Source organism: Mastigoproctus giganteus, chromosome 9 (genome assembly GCF_048544385.1).
Source record: "Mastigoproctus giganteus isolate SK-2022 chromosome 9, ASM4854438v1, whole genome shotgun sequence".
Lineage (NCBI taxonomy): Eukaryota > Metazoa > Arthropoda > Arachnida > Uropygi > Thelyphonidae > Mastigoproctus > Mastigoproctus giganteus.
Genome location: NC_143583.1, coordinates 5,697,550 through 5,717,629, shown reverse-complemented (window position 1 = coordinate 5,717,629; position 20,080 = coordinate 5,697,550). Strand labels below are relative to the sequence as shown.

The window sequence follows — 20,080 nt, the reverse complement described above, 5'->3', positions numbered from 1 at the left end:
GCTGCTCTTCGTGGACTAATGTTCTTAGTAGAGTCCCACGGGGTTCAGTGTTGGGTCCACTGTTGTTTTGTATATTTATCAATGATATTGATGAAGGTATATCAGGCTTATGTCGAAGTCTGCAGATGATACAAAGGTTGGCAGGGTTGTTAATGACAGTAATGGCAGTGTGCTACTGCAACAGGATCTAGATAATTTGGGCAGATGGGCTAAGAAGTGGCAACTGAAGTTTAACCTTGACAAATGCAAAGTACTGCATACGAGTAGAAGTAACCCCAGAGAAACGTACCAACTGTGTGGTACTACACTTAAGGTGGTAGAAAATGAAAAAGACCTGGGAGTAATTGTGCAGGCATATATGAAGTTTTCTGAGCAATGCAGACAGGCTGCCAGGACAGGTCATGGGGTTTTGTCAATGATATATAGGAATTTTGCTAGCAGGGAAAAAGGAGGTGATTATCCCTCTGTATAAGGCAACGGTCAGGCCACGCCTTGAGTACTGCGTACAGGTCTGGAGGCCTCATTTTAGGAAGGATGTGGATTTACTTGAGCGTGTACAGAGAAGGGCAACAAGATTGGTGAGGAGAATGAAGGGATCCTCTTACCAAGAGAGGCTTAAGTTCTGCAAATTGCAGTGGCTGGAGACTAGGCACCTACGCAGTGATGTGATTGAGGTATATAAGGCCTTGAATGGGTTGAGCACGCTGAATTCGTTGAGCGTTGAGGATGCTCAATGCTGATGGGATTCTTCCTCTCGTTCAGAATAATCATCTGAGAGGGCATAAATTCAAATTGAGAAAAGACAGATGTAGGATAGACGTGCGGAAATTTGCCTTTAGCCTGCGGGTGGTTGGTTGGTGGAACAGACTTCCACCCCTTGTCGTGGAAGTTGATAGCCTAAATAAGTTTAAGGCTCAGCTGGACAGGTATTTTGAACGAACAGACGGGTGAAGTGGAAGTGGTTTCTTTTTTTTTTTTTTTTTCTTTTTTTTTTTTATTTATTTCTTTTTTTTTTTTTTTGGCTGATGTTGCATAAGCTTGCTTTCTTGCATCAAATGCCTCTGCTAATGCTAATTCTGATGGGATCCTTCCACTTGTTCAGATTATGAACCTAAGGGGGCATAAATTCAAATTAAGAAAAGATAGATGTAGAATAGATGTGCGGAAATTTGCCTTTAGCCAGCGGGTGGTTAATTGCTGGAACAAACTTCCATCTGTCGTTGTGGAAGTTGATAGGTTGAATAAATTTAAAGAGCAACTGGACAGGCATTTGGAGGGAATGGTGTGATTTTTTTTTTTTGGCTGATGTTGCATAAGCTCATACACATGCTTTCTTGCATCACATGCCACTACTACTACTACATCCATTTAGGCCTAAACCTTGAACAATATTTCTCACTTCGTATGAAAAGCCTAGTAGCTTCCAAGATTAATTCTTTGAATGCTTTCCATTTTTATTTGTTGTTTGTTGTTTGGTTTTTAGGAGCATTAGCAACTAAGGCTAATTGCTCCGGGGATATGCGGTGGTCATCCTCCATATTTGGTGGTCATGGGTTCGAACCCCGATCTAATCAAGAAGCTGGTCAGTTTTAGTCCCCCTAGGACTACTCTGCCATGTGTAGGAACCTGGGGGCCCACACCAAATAAGTAACCACGTGGGGGAAGGAGATGTGCAGGCAGCCAGGGAAGCAGATTAGCTGAAAAATATGAGTTAGCTGGTAGCACGGGTATACAATGTAGAATGGAAGACAGAATGAATAGGCTAGTCACTGAGTGAAAGAAAGATTGACCCAGCACGAGGCAAAGAAAGTGAATGAGTGTTATGGTGAATTGGAATGAGTGGAAGAGCAAATGAAATTGGCTGAAAGAATACAAAGTTAATAATAACTTGCACTACTTTATATATACTAACAAACATTTACTAACAACACTATGACTGCATTCTTCCCTGGCCTGCAAAAAACTTGCGGCTAGGCCTGCACCACAACTGAAGAATAATAGTAAGTTGAGGTGCCCAGAGAGTGCAGTGCAGAAAGCAAGAGTTGAACAAATGAAATGAAAGCCAGAAGAATGAATGAGAGTGTAAGCGTGTGAGAAAAAGAACACAAACCATAAATGTTAAAGTTAAGTTCACACTAACCCGTTTTAATCTTTTTTATTCTTTCTTATTTAGCTTAATTATTAAGCATCAGTATTTAAATTACATTACACACCATTGCATTCCCCCCCCTGGTGTGTGAGAAAGAAATGAACATGGTGGGTTCCACACTGCCAGCTAATATATCCCATATCCAGTGTGGGATGGGCAGTTTGACCTTCCTACTGGATTCGACAAGACACGGACCTGACAACCATCACTGATGAAGACATGCTGCAGCTTTGCTGCCAACACACCATTTGGCAAACTGAACTAGGTACTCTAACCCTATTGCCTTTAAAACCCCATCCCTAGGCAGGGGAAGGAAGAGACGGGGTCTCTGTCTCCTCCCCTCCCTGCCCTCCCATACTTCGCCTGGTTGGGCTCGTCCCGACTGACCTCTTTGGGGATGCCTATACAAAAAATTCAACTGCTTTCTAAACCTCTTTCGCCCTTTCCAAATTCTAGTGTTCACCCCCCCCACCCTGTTTCGGCCTTGCCACTGAAATCCTCAGAAAATAGGTAGCGGGACCTGCCAGAGTACTTAAATAATCTACTGAGTGCCAAAGTGTGGGCAAAGGTGGGTTCCAATAGGGGCCCAAAGGCTAAATGGTCAGAGAACTTGTTACTTGGTTTTTAGGAGCATTAGCAACTAAGGCCATATTGCTCAGGGAATATGCAGTGGTCATTCCCTGACCTTTCCGCATCCTCTGTATTTGGTGGTGACAGGCTCGAACCCCGGTCTAATCAAGAAGCGTGTGCTACACACTGCTGCTCCTTCCCACCTGGCTACGGAGGTGCCTAGGTCAGATAAACAACAGAACATAACACTACACAACAAACCACTCCCCCACACACTTTTTAAATCTCTAGCCTCCACAGAGTTCTGTGTCACTGACAAAGAATACAACACGGAGATGGGGGGGGATTCCCCGGTGTGGTCAGACAATTAACACACTTTACACTTTAGAACAGATGTGCAGAAATTTGCCTTTAGCTATCGGGTGGTTGATAGTTGGAACAAACTTTCATTTGTTGTAGTGGAGGTCAACAATTTAAATAAGTTCAAGGTAGAACCAGACAAACATTTGGAGTGTATGGATGGGTGAAATGGGAATGTGTTTTTTTTTGGCTGATGCTATATAAGTTTGCTTTCTTGCATCATTGCCCTCTATTAATGCTAATGCTAAGTAGCACACTATGATTTTGCCATCTCTGCTTATTAGGTTATCAGCAAGAGGATGAGTAGGGCAGTTATCCAGCAGCAAGAGAGCTTTAGTATCCAGCCCTTGTTGCCGTAAGTGTTTACATACATCAGGTACAAATTGCTTATGAAACCAGTTTTCAAAAATGTTGGAAGTCATCCATGCACTTTTGCAGAAGTCATAAACAAATGGCATAGAGGCCATGTTCACATGGTGGAAGTATTGCCATGATTTAAACTTTCCAAGGCAAAGTGGCTTCAGTTTGTGATTTCCTGTTTGGTTTACACAGAAAAGTATAGTCACTCTGTCTTTCATTTGGTTGAAGCTTGGCGTTCGTTGAGCGTTTACAAGCTAGAATCGAAATGGGTAACGTTTTATAATAAAACCCAGTCATATCACAATTGATAGTGTTTTGGTTATTCCATGCTGCTTTTTAAAACGTGTTAGCCATCCATTACTTGCAGTGAACTCATTTATATGAAGATTGTTGTGGAATTTTTTAGCTTGAGTTTGCAGATGGGGTCTAGATAAAGGTGTGCCTTCAGATCATTCTTGAACAAACCACTGAAACACAGCTTTTCCAACTGAGGTTGCCACAATCATTTTTGTTGCAGTCCATCACTTGTTGTTATTTGGTTTTTTTTAGGAGCATTAGCAACTAAGGCCATATTGCTCCAGGGATATGCAGTGGTCATTCCCTGACCTTTCCGCATCCTCCATATTTGGTGGTTATGGGCTCGAACCCCGGTCTAATCAAGAAGCGTGTGCATGCACTGCTGCTCCTGCCCACCTCGCTACGGAGGCGCCCCATCACTTGTTTCCAAAGACTTCGCTGCATCACAAAGTTTCTCTTCTTCTTTCTTCCATCCATCCATGCACCGTAGATTCAGTCACTCAAAGTTCTCTAGCCATTTGAGTTTGCTGGACTCCAGACTTGATTCTATTAAGAGTGGCAATTTTTTCTTTTATAGTAAACTTCTTCTGTTTTTTTTTGAAGTTTCAGGCATTTCTTTAAATTTATATCTTAAAAATAACAAGTTACAATTTGAGAAACAAGAAAAACATTTGGCACTGGATCGACAGTTGGCAATTTACGCATAGTAGCAGGCACATAAAATGTATCAGAATGTAGAAACCCATTTCTAAAGCACCATATATCCTGTTCTCTGGAACTGATTATACTAACAGAAGACAAAAATGCTTTATTTGATTTTCCCTGTGAAGGTTAGTGTATTACATGTACGTATGTATTGTAGAGATTATTATTATTATTGTATTTACATTATTGTTACAGTATTATTATATATTATTATTTATATTATTGTTCATATGGAAGTCAAAGGATAATGCATATCATGTATTCGCATTAAACTGAAAATATGCGTTCACAATTAATCCAAAATGCTGATCTTAAGTGACTAAAAACATATTTCAACTGACGAAAACAGGAGCCATGCATGCATGGCTCCTGTTTTCGTGGAATAGTGTTTTAACAGGTTTCAGCTGTACAGACTTCTTGGCAGAGGAGGAGATTACATGTCTAATGAAGAGCATTATCAATTGGTTACAATAAGAATTAAAAATATATTTTTCCCATTTAAAAGACAAATTCTAAATTTGGGTTCCTCCTTGATGTTAAAAGTCTTCTCGGTAATGAAAATATAAACAATCTTCATAAAGATTGCACCTATTTTGGTAATTTTTACAATACTGATGCTGAAAGTAAAGAACTATACAACAAAATTTGTGACAGCAAATTGTTAATTCATACTCAAAATGACACTTTACTTCAGAACCCTCTGGAACTGCTTTCATTTATAATTTCATATGTTGAAGAGGTTTTACAAATTTGCACATTGTACTGCAAATGCTTCTTAGAACTGCAGTGTATATTGCCAGTTGCAAGCATTCTTCAGCAATCTAAAGTTAATTCTCTCCTACCTAAGAGCATCGACAGAACAAGATGGATTTACTGATCTGGCCCTAGTAAGTGTAAAATGAATAGAAACTCTATAGAGAATATACTGATTTTAGCAATGTTGTTGATCAACTTACAACATTAAAAGCCAGTAAAATTAATTAATTTTTATTATTATTATTTTTTGATTTATAGAATTAATCTTTATCATTACAGAAAGAATTTTAAAAAAGTATTTACAGAAAGGGTTGCAAACACAGATTGCTTTGAACCATTATGATTTAAGAGGGCATAACTAAACTTGAAAGAGATCCCAATGGACTGCAGAAATGTAAAACGTATCACCAATACATAAAAGCAGTTCTAAAAACAAAGTGGTTAACTACCGACTGGTCCATCTGACTTCTTGGTGGTAGACAAAACCATGGAGGCAATTATCAAGAATGTAATATGGGAACATTAAGAAAAGAATGTAATTCTGAAAAAAATAGTCATTCATGAAGACAAAAAATGAATGACTATGATGAAGAAGAAGATAACATTTTTGTTTGGATTTTACCAAAGCATTTGACAGAGTCCTGCATGGGACATTATGTATAAGCTGGATGTTGGGATCACACGTAAAGTCCTGGGATCACTTGATGGCTGAAGAACAGGAGATAGAAGGTTATAATTGAATTTATGGTTACTCTTCAGATTGGGCCAATGTAAGAAGTGGGGTGTTTACAGATCAGTGCTGGGACCACTCTTGTTTCTGATTTTCTTAAATGATATCAAGAAGGATACAGGGCATGAAATCAAAATTTGGATATCAATGCCAAGCAGTGCTTCTTCAGAACAACTTAGTTAAGCTTCAAAGATGGTCAGAAAAGTGGAAGCCATTTCTCATTGCAGCAAAATGAAAAGTGTCATAACTGGGAAACAGAACCACAAAATAACTTACACATTTTGTGGGGCTGCATTAAAAATGGGGATTATAATACGCAGACAGTTCTGCATATTACAAACCTCATTCTGGAGCCCCCTTATTCAAGGTTTTTCCTTGATTATGTTGGCTCCAGAGCTTAGTAACAGGAACCTCAGCAGACCTTATAGATCTGACTGAGGTCTAAGGCTCTGAGAGAGGATATTTAAATGAAGGCAACAGGTAATTATTTTCAAATATTTTTATAGTTATAAATGCTACAAAGAACTAGGGGCCATAAATTCAAATTACAGGGAAAGGGGTTTGGAATGGATTATAGGAAATGTTCTTTTAGATGGCGAGCTGTTAATTACTGGGATAAATTGCTTCCCTGGGACAGCTAACTTTGGGGAAATTCAAAGGTCAGCTAGATAGGTACTACCTGTGTGAAATAAACTTCATAGATAGTTTATTTTTCATATTTATTATTATTTTTGGGCTGGTGCAGTAAAAGTGAGTGGTTTCATTGCATAATATGGCTAATACTAATATCTATGCTATCAAACCTTGAAGTTTATGACAATGACCCATTTTCAGGGAGATGGTGAAAGCATACACTGAACCATTAAGATTAAATATGTCCACATATTCAATACCCTCCACTGATTAAATATGAAGGCATCACTGGAATCAGGAGAGATTCTTTTGGATTGGAGAAGTGGCACTGTACTGCCAACATACAAAGACAGTTCTAATAAAATGGTAGGGAAAATTTCACAGGAACTTTTATTAGTGTACCAAAATCAGGAAAAAAAAAAAATACAGCAAAATCAAATTACACAACTCGCATATTTCTGTTTTCCGTGCTGTTTTCAGTCAGCACTTTGTAGCTAGCAGAAGCTGATGACTTTACGCCAACTTAATTGTCAACAGCTAATATGGTATACAGTACACTCCTGATTATCTGGGGAAGGTTTAACCAGATTGCAGATTAAACAGAAATGAAAAAAATTTTAAATAAAATCAAACCAGACATTTTTGATTTAACTAGGATAGAAAGAGGAGATTAAACGTGTCACAGCAGATCTCGGGAAATGCGGGTACCTCCAGAAGGTCTTGGATAAATATGTTCGGGAAGCTGAACAAGGACAAAGAGTCTTAAAAAGTCAATTACAGTACCTACTTACAATAATTTATTTATAAATTTAAATGTTTCTAAAAAATATATGATGGAAACATCTTTGTAAAATATGTGACAGCAACCAATGGATCAAGGGGTGATTCAAAATTTTAAAGAAATTTCTTAAAAAAAACTTGTTACATAAATTAATCAAGGAAAGTAATTCATTGTCATCTTGGAAACACATAACAGCAGTGGATGCAATTTATGAAATTTCAATATCGTGGACATCAATTAAAAAAATCTTTTGAGAAAATATGAAGTTCTTAGTGATGAGACTAATAATGATGTATTATATGATTTAAGACAGACAAATTTTGAAATCTTAGATGAAGCAATTGTTGAGCAATCTATAAATGTAGCAAGTTTCCTGTAGAACAACTCTTTTAAGAAACACCACGATAAGAAGTCACACAGATTCAAGTCTGGACTCAGAGGTGGCAAACAACAGTGATGAAAAGTTGTGATGATCAGGATAACAATATGAGAATAGGCAAGTGCACAAAAATAGTATATAAAAAATCTAATGTAACATTAGCTGTATTTGGCATGGTGCTGTCCTGCATAAACTGCTTGATGTCTGATTAAACAATGATTGCTCAGAGCTACACACATGGTCATTTTCCCTCCATGGTTATTTTTCTCATGAAGCTAGCAGGGAGGTTCTTTTGCCCAAAACCATATGTTTAACTGTTCACAGTTGCATCAAAATGCAAACATACTTCATTAAAAAACCAGGTATTGTGCAACACTGCATCTCTCTGCTTATCATTTTCAGAAAGTTTATTCTGCACAGTAGTCTTTCATAAGAATATTTTCAAATCAAACAAGGATATATTTTTTTAATTCACAAGCTGCTGTTCTTAGTGGCTTTCCTGAACTACAATACACTGTAATTTGGAGGCCCTCAACATTTTCTGAAGAATGAACACTGGCTGTGCAAGATCATTATCGTTCTATTTCACAGCCTCCCTCTTCAAAATTTCTGGGATAAACGAAGTATTATGTTTCTTGCAAGTACCCAATTTCAAAAACATGCCCAAAATCTTCACTGGTTACACACAGTTACACAACTTGTTTTTTTTTTTTTTTTTTTTGGGGGGGGGGGGAAGAAACACACAAATCTAGCCTTCTGTTCAATTGTGAAGTGAGATTTATTTACCATTTCAAAAATTATTTGAACTTTGTCCAACTAATAGTTCAGTTTTAATTGATGATACAAACATTTCAGGTGCAATCATCTATATGGAAAGGAAAAAAAAAGAAGTATATGACTATAAAATGTGAAATGTGTTTATCACAAAAGTCAGGCAAAAAATCATATCCAAATATAAAAGTTTCTAATTCTCTAACATAACAAACATCAGAAAATATTATTTTGAGTAGGATTTCTCTTTTAATGTTTATAACTAAGCTTCAGTTGTCACTAAAACGTTAAGCCACATTAAAAAACCATGCATATAGAAAATGTTAAACTCACCCATATGATACCACTTGTATTCAAAACTGTACATAGAATATAATAATGATAAATGAACAATGCTGACTAGGTTTGCAATGACTCCTAATGGCAAAAGATTTACTAAATTGGTCTGAAATAAATTATAAGTTTGTAAAAACTGCATTATTGGTATCCTGTAATAAGTAATTTAATATTACAGGGTAAAAAAAGGAAAATTTTTGTAAGCTCCTAACTAAAACACTCTTAAAAGGGGGAGGAGAGAAACACAAACTGTTACAAAAACATAATGCATGCAAAATAAGAGTAATCAAAAACACAATTACTGTAATTAAATGATTTTTGAGATAAAACTATACCAAAAGAGTTACATAACCTTAAGAATTTTGAAATAAAATTTCTTTTATTTCATCATTTGCTAATGCTAGATTAGCATTAGCAAATGATGTAAGAAAGCAAACTTAAAGAGCATTAAACAAAAAAAAACCAAACCTACCCATCTTGCCTGTCCATCCTTAATAAATTTGTCTAGTTCTTCCTTGAATTTATTCAAACTACCCACTTCCACAACACCAGATGACGATTTGTTCCACCAATAAACTACAACTGGCTGAAAGCAAATTTAACATATCTATCTTGCAACTATTCTTCCTCAATTTAAATTTATGACCCCTGATGTGGGTAGTCTAGGCAAGAGGAAGGATGCCATGAGTATTGATGGTATAGAGATTAGCATTAGCAAATGATGCAAGCAAATAAACTTATATGGAATCACCCAAAAAAAAAAAAAAAAAAAAACCCTACCAATATCACCTATCCATCCTTTAATAACAGTTTGTCTAGTTCTGTCTTGAATTTATTCACACTACCACTTCCACAACATCAGATGGCCATTCGTTCCAACAATCATGACCCACTGGATGAAGGAAAATTTCTGCACATCTATTCTGCAACCTACCTTCCTTGGTTTGATCTTCTCTCCCTGCATGTGTGTTTCGCATAATCTGCCTTCAGCTTGCCTAATCGTCTTTGTGACTTGATTACAGACTAGCTTATATCTGCCATAAGCTTCTGTGTCACCTGATAAGTTATATACATCCCATGCATTTTTATTTTCTGCCACAAGCCCCATAAAACCAGACAAAAGTAAAAAATAAATAAAACAAATCAGGTCTTTCTTATATAAGAAGTATACAAAGAACAGTTTTGTCTTGTTTAACTAACCTGAAAAACTATATGAGAGCTGCTAAACATTCTTACTGTGTGTTTATACCATATCCAAAAACTTCATTAATTCTTAGATGTTTCCCACTCCACACCCCTCTACTTTATCCACTGAATGCATCCAAACTAACAGAACAAACTTATCTGTGAAAAAATGTAATCTCCCAAAAACTCATTGATTTCAAAAGCACAAGGTTTCAATTAAAATCTCAATGATGTCCATTTCCACCTACAAACTGCCAAGCCCCATTACTCCTCAGTTGCCTTAATTATTCACCTATCATTCCTTTCACTTAAAGGTGGTATTGTGCATAGATCTGTTATATATTCCTTATCAGAGACTTTCTAATTTGGCATCTCCTCTGTATATTTCCTTGTGATTTAAATGTTCACACACCCAGCTAGCTTCAGCTTAGTTACACAGACCCGGTCAATATGCTGATGATTTTGTAATTTTGCTGGTGTGTTGCTAGCAGCTCCCGGTGCCTCAGAATGGACTGTGTTTCCTCTGCAATGGAATTTTTCATGCATCATCTGGCAGTTTCTAGTATTGTCCTTGAGTAGATGTCATTGCGTTATAGGTATGAAAAAAAAATATATATATATATACAGGTGACCCCTGCTTAACGCTGATAGTTCGTTCCGGGAAAACAGAGCGCTAAGTGAATCCGCGCTAAGCGAGCGCCATATTCCCATAAGGTAACATATGTATTTGTGAGTTGCGGTCCATTCCATAGGATATTTTCTAATCAATAATAAATGGTAGTGAAAATATGCACCAATATCGATTAAAAATACTTAATATTCAAAATTTTGTACATATAAAATATTCTACATTATATACACATATAATTATGAGGTAATTAACTTACGAAAATCATGAATTTATTAATTCGATGGCCCTGTGCTCTCGAGTTTTCGTATCTTTGGACTGAAAAATGAGTCGATTTTGGGTTGTGCTTTGGCCTTCTTCCTCTCATTGTACAACAACATGTAGGGATTCATTTCTTTCTTCAAATTTCTTATTACCTTGGCACTTCGTTCCATGTCAGGGTCGTTCTCCCGGAAATAATCACACATTTTTTCGAAGTGTTCAAAAGCTTCACTAAGTCCTTTTGCAGTCAGCGACTTCATCGGTTCTTCATCTATAGTATCTTGATCATCATCTCCCTCAATAGCAAGCTCTTGTTCTTTTAAAATTTCCATTAGTTCTTCATTAGAGAGGCCATCCCTGTCGTTGTCGATCATCTCTTGTACGATGTCTTCGTTAATTTCGTGTAATCCTGCTTCTTTTCCGAGCTCAACAATTTGTGTTTTAACATTTTCAACGGAATCATCAGGTTCCTGGGAATGCTTTATGCAATTTTTCCAAACTTTCCTCCACACTCCATTCATGGTTTTCTGAGTCACTTCATCCCAGGCACTTGAAATGTTGTAGATGGCGGTTTTAATGTTATAGGATTTCCAAAACTCCTTTAAACTCGGTACATTTTCAGTGTTGATGGCTTTAATAGCTTGGGAAAAGGTGTTCCTTATGTAGTACGCTTTAAATGTGGCAATTACTCCTTGGTCCATTGGTTGGATCAGAGACGTAGTGTTTGGAGGCATGTAAAAAACTTTTATGTGATTGTTCAAGTCTTCTAAGCTCTCTTTGCTTGGGTGTCCTGGCGCATTGTCCATGATTAGAATAGCTTTATAACCAATGTTATTTTTTGCACAATATTTTTCCACTGCAGGACAGAAGAACTCAGCATACCAATCAATGAAAAGCGGTCTGGTTACCCAAGCTTTTTTATTAGCCTTCCAGATGACAGGTAGGTTTGATTTAGCTAAACCTTTAAGAGCCCTTGGATTTTCGGAATGGTAAACTAAAAGGGGTTTTAATTTAAAATCCCCCGCAGCGTTACCACCCAACAACAAAGTTAACCGATCCTTCGCCGCTTTGAAGCCTGGCATGTTTTTTTCTTCTTTCGATATGAAACTTCTTTTAGGCATTCGTTTCCAAAAAAGACCTGTTTCATCTATGTTAAAAACTTGTTGAGCAGTATAACATCCCTCTTCAATAATTTTAACAAATTCTTTTTTGAAAGTTTCGGCTCCTTGTTGATCTGCACTTGCAGCTTCTCCCTGTATTGCTACATTGTGCAGGTTATAGCGCTTTCTAAATCTATCAAACCAGCCCTTACTAGCGTTAAATGGTTCCACATTTTTTTCGGGGTGAGCTTCCTTTAAATCTTCATATAGGCTCTTCGCTTTTTCTTTAATAATAATTGAACTTAACGGAATTCTACGTTGAATGTTGTCTTCAATAAAATTATGTAGAAGTTTCTCCATTTCAATCATAATAGCCGGCCTAGCCCTGGTCAATTTAGTTGCCTGCAGGGGAACAGCGGTTTTTCCAGCTGCTAAAATTGATTATTTTTTATGATTGTTCTTACAGTTGAACCTGCCAGTCCTAAATTATTGCACACATCCACTTGTCTTTGACCGGAATCAATTCTCTTCGAAACGTCTAATTTAATTTTCAAACTCAATGTTTTTCTTACCTTTCCAATCTTTGCACCGCGTCCAGACATTGTTGCTTTTTCATTCTTATCCGCCATAACTCTCTGCAAATGTAACTTCGTTGCACTGATTGTGATACGATGTTCGAGTACAGTAAACTGTCTGTATGTATGCACTGAATGATATCTAGAATTCCTCTGGCAAGTGAGCTGAAGACGGTGACAAATGTTTTATTTATCTGAAAAGTTCGATTTTACCGTGCAGTAAAATCAAATGGTTGTTTATTGCACGAAAATACTGTAATAAATTATGGTGTGAGTCATGGAGAATGTTTATGGAATTTCCAAAACAGTAAAACAAACAAATTTTATGTACTTCGGGTGACCACAAGGTCAGAGGAGTTCAGAAGACAAGAGAATACTGTACAAGAAACAGCACCGCATTTAGCACTCATGGGATTGATTGTGTGAAAAACATTTCGCAAGTTATAGTTCCCACAGTAAAACAAAAGAAGAGATAGGGAGTAAATCTATTTTTAGTATCTTTCTATTACATGTCAGAACAGAAAATGCAGACTTCGTAACAGCATATGACACTGGATGGTAAATTTTTTCAGCTGGTGTACTAAAAAAGAATTTCTCCCTTGAAACTATCCACACCAAGAAAATAGTGCATATTGAAAGTTTTAATTTTGTACATAGAGTAGAAATTATAAAAATAATTACTGTAGTTAATTTCATGGTGACTATTTTCTCCTTTTGCCAAAAAAAAAAAAAAAAAAAAAAGGCTCAAAACAGACTGGACTGAAGACGGATTTGCCAAAAATTCAATCTGTATGCTAGTAAAATAGCGTTATAGTGAGTTTTGACAGCGTTATAGTCAGATACGGGTTATAATATAAGAACAGCGTTATAGCGAATCAGCGTAAAGCGAACCGCGTTATAACGGGGGCCTGCTGTATATATATATATATATATATATATTTATATAAATGAGCAATATGGAAAGAAAGCTAATAAATTTTAACAAACTGTAACTAATACTTATGGGCCAATGCACTTGCAACAGCAATGATATGCATTACGACCATAATGTATATAAATTATGCTGTATATAGCAATCAATATTGAAAACAATTCAAGAAGACAATACCAAGAAAGATTTATGGAAAATGTAAGGGATAAAGTAAGGTTAATAAAAAAAAATAAAATAAATAAAAAAATAAAAATAATATATATATATATATATATATATATACAGGAAACCCTTGATTAATGCGGTTTTAATTAGTGCGCAAAATTTTTTTGATACTATCCCCTTAATATATACGTTATCAAATTTGATTAGTGTGCTGTTTTTTTCTTGCGGTGCTTGGCAACTTGCAATGGCACCTGAAGCGGCAAATACATGACACGCACTCACCAGGGTCTTCCAACTTAAATGCATGGGAATCGGCTCCGAAATTGAAATTTGCTCTGGTAACTCATATTCTTGTATAATTTTAACATTAACGCAGATATTACATCATCATGCTAAATGTACAATTAATGTAGTTTAAGTAGTACATGATGTATGTTTAATTCTGTATTATTTTCGCTCTGATTTTTCACAATTTGCTCAATTTTAGTGATTCCTGTGTAGCATTTAGCGAGGATTTGGTGCTAATTTCATCTTGTATGAAAGCTGTGTGAAAGTGCTCCGTAAAGATCTCACTAGTCGCTGGGCAGTTCCTCAGCAATCCTCGATGAGTGTAGAAGTGCGGCAGGCTTATCACTCATCCTACCAAAACAATTTTTTTTTTAAAATTACCTTTCATAGCTATGGGTAGGTAAAAGGGTAATAAATGAAAATTCATCACGTTGGATACTAAACTTGACATCATTAAGAGATTTGATAATGGCGAAAGCAAAGCAAACATAGGTAGGGTACTAGGCTTTGGTGAGTCAACCATATGTGCCGTTTTGAACAAAGCAGGTGAGTAACGGGAAAAAGGCAAAATTGCATCTGCATCTTTAAGTATGCAATACTAGGAATAGAAGTCCATTAATGACTGAAATGGAAGATTTGCTTTTTATTTGGTTAGAAGATTGTAATCAGAAACGCATTCCTATTGATGGAAATAACATCAAGATTAAAGCTTTGAGCCTTTTTTCTTCATTAAAAGAAAACAAATATCAAGGGGATACTTCAACATTTTCGGCTAGTAAAGGCTGGCTAGAAAATTTCAAAGCTCAATCTGGCATAAAAAATATTAAATTAACAGGTGAAGCAGCCAGGTGCTGATAAAGATGCAGCAGCCAAATATCCCATTGAACTGAAGAAAATAATTGAAGAAAATGGGTATGCTTATCGTCAGATTTTCAATGTCGACGAAACTGGTCTTTTATGGAAAAAAATGCCAATGAGAACATTTTTGGCAAGAAAAGAAGCAACCGCACCAGGTCATAAAGCATCCAAAGATAGATTAACACTTATACTTGGAGGTAACGCTGAAGGAGATTGCAAATTGAAACCGATGCAAATTTATCGTACAATGAACCCAAGAGTGTTATAAAAGGCTGTAACAAGCAATCCCTTCCAGTAATTTGGAAATCAAATAAGAGGGCTTGGGTGACAAAGCAGTTGTTTGAAGAATGGTTCACTATGCATTTTTGCCATGCAGTCGAAAAATACTGCAAGGCAAATAATTTAGATTTCAAAGTTCTTTTAATTTTAGATAATGCCCTGGACATCCTACCTCACTCATTGATTTAAATAACAATGTGAAGGTTATATTTCTACCACCAAATACAACTTCTTTACTCCAGCCAATGAACCAAGGAGTTATTTCTACATTCAAAGCATATTATTTAAGACAAACTTTTGCTCAGGCAATTCAAGCTACAACTGGAGATTACGCAATGAATTTTGGAAAAAATACGATATTAAAGAAGCAGTTGAGAACATACACAATTCATGGGAAGAAATGACGAACAGCTGCACGAGAGCAGTATGGCAGAATCTTTTGCCTGAATGTACAAATGATTTTTGCGGTTTCATTAATCCTGTCAACAAAGTTATTGATGAAATTACTACAATTGGAAAAGACCTCAGCTTTGAGGAAGTAGATTCAGAAAACGTTAGAGAATTATTGGAATTGCATTCAAAAGACTTAAGTAACAACGATCTTCTTGAAATTGAGCAAGAAGAAGACGAAAATGAAGCAGAAGAAAAGCAATTTGCCCCAAAGAAATTTCATTCAAAAAACTTGAAGAACTATTTAATACACTTGAAAAAGCAAAAGAACTCATACTAGAGATTGATCCAGATGCAGAGAGAAGCATGAACATTCGTCGAGGATTAGATAAGCAAATTAATTGTTATCGCAAAAGGAGGAAAGGAAGAAAGCTACCACTGTTCAATCGAAGTTAGATAAGTTTTTTGCAAAAAATAAAATTTAAATCATACTATCTTTTTTTAAATTTATTCCTTAATAATTAAGAACTATGCAGTGCATTATAGGTACGTATTGAGTAAGAAAAAATACGTTTTTACAATTTTATAATTTTCAAGGATTCATTATAATTATTCCCATTGGTTCTTAAGTTTGATTAGTGCGGTTTTTAATATGTGCAGTATATTTCAAGGATTCATTAACCGCACTAATCAAGGTTTCCTGTATATATAATAAAAATAAGAGTTAAAATAAAATAATGCCAGCAGTATGGTAAGACAAGAGCGAAAATAATCAAAATTAAACCTAAATCAACCGGGGGGGGGGGGGGGGGGGGGAGAAGAGTAACAAGAGTAAAAATATTGCAGTAGAAACTCTCTAAATAATTTAGAAAATCTAAATGAAAGAATAATAATTCATTGATTTTGAAAGCCAATTAAATAGAAATTTAGCGGTACCCCTCTGATGGGTACCAGGTCCAAATTTATGTGAAATATCACCAATAGAGGTGTTAACCACTACAATAAAATAAAACAAAAATAAACCAAAAACAGACTGACCGCCATTATGCCCCATCTCGACAAAGGACCATAAGGCCAATAATGGTCAGGGAATCACTGCCATTTCGATCGCTGGACAAATCGCCGCAAAGGAGAATCGATCGAAAGATCAGCCCACCATCCGATCAAACCACCAATGCAGATTTGAACAGCGGTGGTCCTGATGCAGCAAAAATTAAAAAATTGAACAGCTAGGAGCACTCCAGTGCAAAGCCACATACTGACAAAGTAATCTTAATCAGATTATATAGACAAATAATGAACTATGGATGGCAGCAGTGCAGCGTTAGCAATTCGCCTACTACTGTTGTGTGATATAATTATACATATATTTGAATAGCATTTAAAATAGTTGAAACAGAATCTTTCCATAGTTCATTATTCGTCTATATAATCTGGTTAAGATTACTTTGTTAGTAGTGTGCCTTTGCACTGGAGTGCTTGCAGCTGTTCTATTTTTTAATTTTCGCTGCATCAGGACCACTGCTGTTCAAATCTTCTGCATTGGGTTCTGATCGGATGGTGGGCTGATCTTTCGATCAATTCTCCTTTGTGGCGATTTGTCCAGCGATCGAAATGCAGCGATTCCCTGACCATTATTGGCCTTATGGTCCTCTGTCGAGATGGGGCATAATGGCGGTCAGTCTGTTTTTGGTTTATTTTGTTTTATTTTATTGTAGTGGTTAACACCTCTATTGGTGATATTTCACATAAATTTGGACCTGGTACCCATCAGAGGGGGTACCGCTAAATTTCTATTTAATTGGCTTTCAAAATTCAATGAATTATTATTCTTTCATTTAGATTTTTCTAAATTATTTTAGAGAGTTTCTACTGCAATATTTTTACTCTTGTTACTCTTCTCTCCCCACCCCCCAGTTTGATTTAGGTTTAATTTTGATTATTTTCACTCTTGTCCTTACCATACTGCTGGCATTATTTTATTTTAATTCTTATTTTTATTTATATGGTTATATTTCAAGCATTATGTAGAGGAATATGCTTTTTGCTACCTCTGATGTATGCTGTACTATTTTATTTTGTTATGAAAGATTCCGTTTCCAACTATTTTAAACGCTATTCGAATATATGTATATATAATTATATATATATATAATATTATATTATATTATATATATATATATATATTAATTCGTCTTTGATGAACAAAGACGAATTAAACCACAATAGAATGATAATACAAAAGAATAATAATATATATATATTATATATATATAGAATATTAAGGATAATATAAAGAATTATTAGAAAAAGTAAATTCTAATTTACTTTTTGACTCATAAATATTAGTTATATATTAGTTACAGTTATTGTCGTTTTAACTTTCTTTCTTTACTTTTTTATCAATAATTATAAATATATATATTTGAATAATGACAAAAGTTAAAATAAAATAAAATATATAAATAAATATTGAACTTTCATTAGAGGCCGCAACACGCAAATCCTCCATATGAAGCCAAGATATATCCAATATTTTAAAATTAAATAAAAAAATAAAACATAAGCCAGCAGTATGGCAAAAACTGTAGAGTGAAAATTAACATAAAAATAACCACAAATAAAACAAACAAACGAAAAAAGGAGAGTAAAGGTAAGACAAACAGTAGCGAGAAACCCTTATATAATTTCGCACTTTAAATCCAATTAATAAGACCGATATAAATTTAAATAATGCCAATTACATAAGAATTTAGCCGGTAACCCCCCCCCCCCCCGAGATGGTACCAGTTCCGAAAGACGTGAAATATCACCAGAAAGGGTTAAAGGAACTACTAAAATATAACAAAATCAAATAAAATAGACTGACACATTATGTCCCATATTGACAGAGGACCATGAGGCTCAATAATGGTCCATGGAATCACGCTTTCTTCAGCTATACAAATCGTCGCAAAGGCGAAAAGATCGAAGTACCAATCCATCCTTTCCCTTCCGATCGATCCACCAATGCAGAGGATTTGCACAGCGGTGGTCCTTATGCAGCGAAAAATAAATTAAAAGACAGACCACTCTAAAGCAGAGCCACACGACTGACATAATGTAAGCTGAACCAGCTTATACAGAAGAGAAAAGAAAATAGATGGCGGCACAGGTGCTGCTTAATTAGCATATCAACCCATTACTACCATTGAATTATATTTGAATAATGACAAAAGTTAAAATAAAATAAAATAAAATAAATAAATGAATAAATATTGAGCTTTCATTAGAGGCCGCAACACACAAATCCTCATTGTGAAGCCAAGATATATCCAATATTTTAAAATTAAATGAAAAAATTGGTGGATCGATCAGAGGGGAAAGGGTGGATTGGTACTTCGATCTTTTCACCTTTGCGACGATTTGTATAGCGATTGAAATGCACGATTCCATGACCATTATTGGCCTCGTGGTCCTCTGTCGATATGGGACATAATGGTCAGTCTATTTTATTTTGGTTTCTTTTAGTGATATTTCATGTCTTTCGGAACTGGTACCTCTCCAGGGGGGGGGGGGGGGTACCGCTAAATTATTATTTATTTTTTTTTTTTTATGAAAACCCCAAACACAAAAGGTATCAAAACCTATAGTACTTAGTACTATAGTGCATGGGTTGAAGGAGAAGTATGGGGTGAGAAGGATGCCGGAAACTTTGCTCTAGAGACTAAACATGGGTTTCACCACTTCAAGCCTCCAATAAGCAAAGTATTTCACCGGTTGATGAAAGTCATCTACCACCTACAAAATGTCACAATAAAACATTCTTCTTGAATCTAAGCAGTAGCACACTGGAATAAATTGCCTCCCAACTTGATTGAGGAGTCTGAAGTTTATAGCAGATCAGATAACTTGTGAGAATGGGAACAGTGTGAATATTATCTTTTGTTGAAATTTTATTATTTTATTTATTTTTGGCTGATGCAGAAAACCTTACGTCATTAAGCCTTACTAACATTAATTTTTTGAGGCTCTAATTGGGGGGAGGGGGTTCTCCAATGAGTACATAGTTCTTTTTATATATATAGGGTATCCATCCTCTCATTGCTTCAGTAACTGAATTTCATCTAATAAAATACAAAGTTCTAATTTACAATAATACTATCCTTACTTCAGGAACAAAGAAAGAATGATCAGTTGAGTTGATTATCTGTTAGATTGATCTAAGATTTTCTGCCATATTGTATGAAAGCAATACATGAGTAAAGGAAAAGAAAATGGAAAGGGAAACCATGGGAAAGAAGGTTCTCTTTTCCACTTCCTTTCCCATTGTACACTTATTTAATAAATGCAACAATAAATGGTATGAACATTTAATTTTATCAAAAAATTTTCAAATGGATGAGTTGCTTATTTTGAACTAAAATTACAATCTGAAAAACATAAAAAAAAAAAAAAAAAATTTACCTGTATTAAAAAAAAAACTTGAATTATGCTATTAAAACATAAATCTGCCAACCATTTACTAATGGGAAATGAAGGCTGAGTGTGCCCACGGATGCGAGGAAAGGAGGCATCTGCTATATCCTGCAAATATAGTTAAACCATAACAAA

General features: G+C 35.6%; 1 protein-coding gene across 1 annotated transcript in view; it reads right to left on the bottom strand.

The window, feature by feature from the left end:
* tank (EI24 domain-containing protein tank) overlaps positions 1-20,080 on the bottom strand; it is a 155,082-nt gene that overhangs the window by 64,924 nt on the left and 70,078 nt on the right. Inside the window, exons 7-8 of the mRNA XM_090381416.1 lie at positions 19,934-20,053; positions 8,825-8,936 (exon numbers count right to left, since the gene is read on the bottom strand). Of these exons, the coding sequence (XP_090237542.1) occupies positions 8,825-8,936; positions 19,934-20,053 (232 nt within the window). The remainder of the gene's footprint in view (positions 1-8,824; positions 8,937-19,933; positions 20,054-20,080) is intronic.